The 2,361-nt window shown below is 44.1% G+C and overlaps 1 protein-coding gene across 1 annotated transcript; it reads left to right on the top strand.

The window, feature by feature from the left end:
- Positions 1–582: 582 nt before the first annotated feature.
- EAH_00066600 (anaphase-promoting complex subunit 10 domain-containing protein, putative) lies at positions 583–2,247 on the top strand (the record flags this gene model as incomplete). The annotated part of the gene is made up of 4 exons (XM_013392670.1): positions 583–689; positions 1,082–1,228; positions 1,410–1,497; positions 2,099–2,247. Coding segments are annotated over 4 exons (491 nt in total), but the record flags the coding sequence as incomplete, so codon positions are not given.
- Positions 2,248–2,361: the final 114 nt, after the last annotated feature.

The raw sequence follows: 2,361 nt of genomic DNA, 5'->3' as shown, positions 1-2,361 counted from the left end.
ACCCTAAGTCCACCTATACAAATATATATATATATATATATATATATATCTGCAGCTGTCTCTGTCTCTCTTTGATTGTCTCTACGGAGGCTGCAGCAGATGTTCTTCCGACTGTATGTAGCCTTCAGCCTTTAGGGTTTAGGGTTTAGGGTTTAGGGTTTAGGGTTTAGGGTTTAGGGTTTATGTGTTAGGCAACGGGGTGTATGCACTTCGCGATAACAGCAGTTCTACGTTCTGGCAGTCTGAGGGACAGCCGCCTCACGGGGTGTATATACACTTCAATAAAGAGATGAAGATTGCTCGGGTAGACCTCCTTGTTAATTATACTCTTGATGAGAGCTATACGCCTAAGAGGGTTCAAATCAAACTAGGCAAGACAAACCCTAAACCCTAAACCCTAAACCCTAATCAATCCGCACACAACCGTACTAAATACTCCCTTGTATTTAACTAACCTAACCCCAGGGTTTAGGGTTTAGGGTTTGTTTTAAATCTTGTTCTGCTGCTCTGCGAGTTGGGAGGGACATGAAATTCAAGATTTAGGGTTTAGGGTTTAGGGTTTAGGGTTTAGGGTTTGTTCAGGTTCCTGCCCTGCTACTTTGCGGGTTGTGAGGGACGTCGAGTTTGCAGTAGCCGATGAGCAAAACTGTTGGTGGGGGATTGAGCTGAATTCAATACAGGCTTTGAAGGTACCCCTAAACCCTAAACCCTAAACCCTAAACCCTAAACCCTAAGCCCTAAAGCTTAGGGCATTGGAGTGAACGCTGCTCTTCTTCTCAGCCTTAGGCCCTAATCAAACCCTAAGTCTTGGGATTGTCTCTGCGTTTGGCTGTCTCCTTCTCAGCTTCTTTGTGCTGCTTATTTAGCTGTCTCTGTCTGCTGTCTCCTTTTGTCTCCTTTTATTTCTTTTTGTCTTTTTTCTGTTATTTGTTATATTTACCTCCGTCTCCTTTTCTTTATTGTTGTCTCTTTCTTTCCTTCTATTGCAATCTGCTGCTGCTGTTGTTGTTGCTGCTGCTGCTGCTGCTGTTGCTGCTGCTGCTGCTGCTGCTGCTGTTGCTGCTGCTGTTTGTTGCTTTAGCTGGCCAACGGGCTGTCTCCTGATGTGGATGACAGTATAGAGCTGCCTCTGCAAGCTGTACGTACACCCGAATATCTGCGTGCTGCTTGTCTTGAAATTGCTGTCCTCTCAACCCATCAACAAGGCAGAGACACGCATATCAGACAGGTGGGCTTAGGCTTAGGGTTTAGGGTTTAGGGTTTAGGGTTTAGGGTTTAGGGTTATATGGTGGAGTAGGTGAGGGCTTATATGCCCGTGAGACTTAAAGGTTTAGGGTTTAGGGGGTAGTAGGTGCATATTTTAGGGTTTAGGGTTTAGGGTTTAGGGTTTAGGGTTTGTTTGCATGCAGGTGAGGGTTTATGGGCCCATAGAAGACTCAGACGAGGGCGAATTTGTCTCTTCGGGCGGGTGGACGAGGCCGTCGAATGCTTCAACATGTAAGCACAGAGACAATGCTTGTCTTGTCTTCTCTTTATTTCTTTTTATTTTTTTTATTGCTTGTCTTTGCAGCTGTTTATCGGTTGTCTTTGTTTCTTTTTATTTATTTTTATTGTTTGTCTTTGTAGCTGTTTATCGGTTGTCTTTATTTCTTTTTATTTATTTTCATTGTTTGTCTTTGTAGCTGTTTATTGTTTGTCTTTGTTTCTTTTCATTGTTTGTCTTTGTAGCTGTTTATTGTTTGTCTTTATTTTATTGCTTGTCTTTGTCTTTATTTTTTTATTGTTTGTCTTTGTTTTTATTTTGTCTGTCTATGTTTATTGTAGTTTTTTTTTGTTTTTGTGCTTTTTCTGCATGCATGCATGCATGCATGCATGCATGCATGGATGCCCTTACACAGCAGCAACAGCGCCTGCAGCAGCAGTGTCTGCAGCATCAGTGTCTGCAGCAGCAGCAGCGGCAGCAGCAGCAGCAGCTGGAGCATCAGCGGCAGCGGCAGCAGCAGCAGTGTCTGCAGCAGCAGTACGTTAGGGGTATATATAATGTTTATTAAGTTTGTCTCGTTTGTTTTTGTTTATTTTTTATGTTTTATTTATTCAGCTAATGCAGCATTTGTCTTTGCATTGGGAACAGAAGCTGCCGATACACCCCAGCAGCAAACACGGGCGAGAGAAGGCGTCTCCTTCGCTAGAGCCTGGAGTCAAGACTTCTTTGCTGCTCTCACAGGCACTCAGCCTCCTAATCCCTAACCTCCTGTTGCTGCTGTTGCTGCTGCTGCTGCTGCTGCACTTGCATCTGGAGCAGCACTTGCATCTGTTAATGCTGCACTTGCAGCAGGTACTGCTGCTGGTGCTGCATTTGCT

The sequence above is a fragment of the Eimeria acervulina genome, genomic scaffold, assembly GCF_000499425.1.
Source record: "Eimeria acervulina Houghton genomic scaffold, Eah_scaff2474, whole genome shotgun sequence".
NCBI lineage: Eukaryota > Apicomplexa > Conoidasida > Eucoccidiorida > Eimeriidae > Eimeria > Eimeria acervulina.
This window is presented reverse-complemented; position numbering and strand designations above follow the sequence as displayed.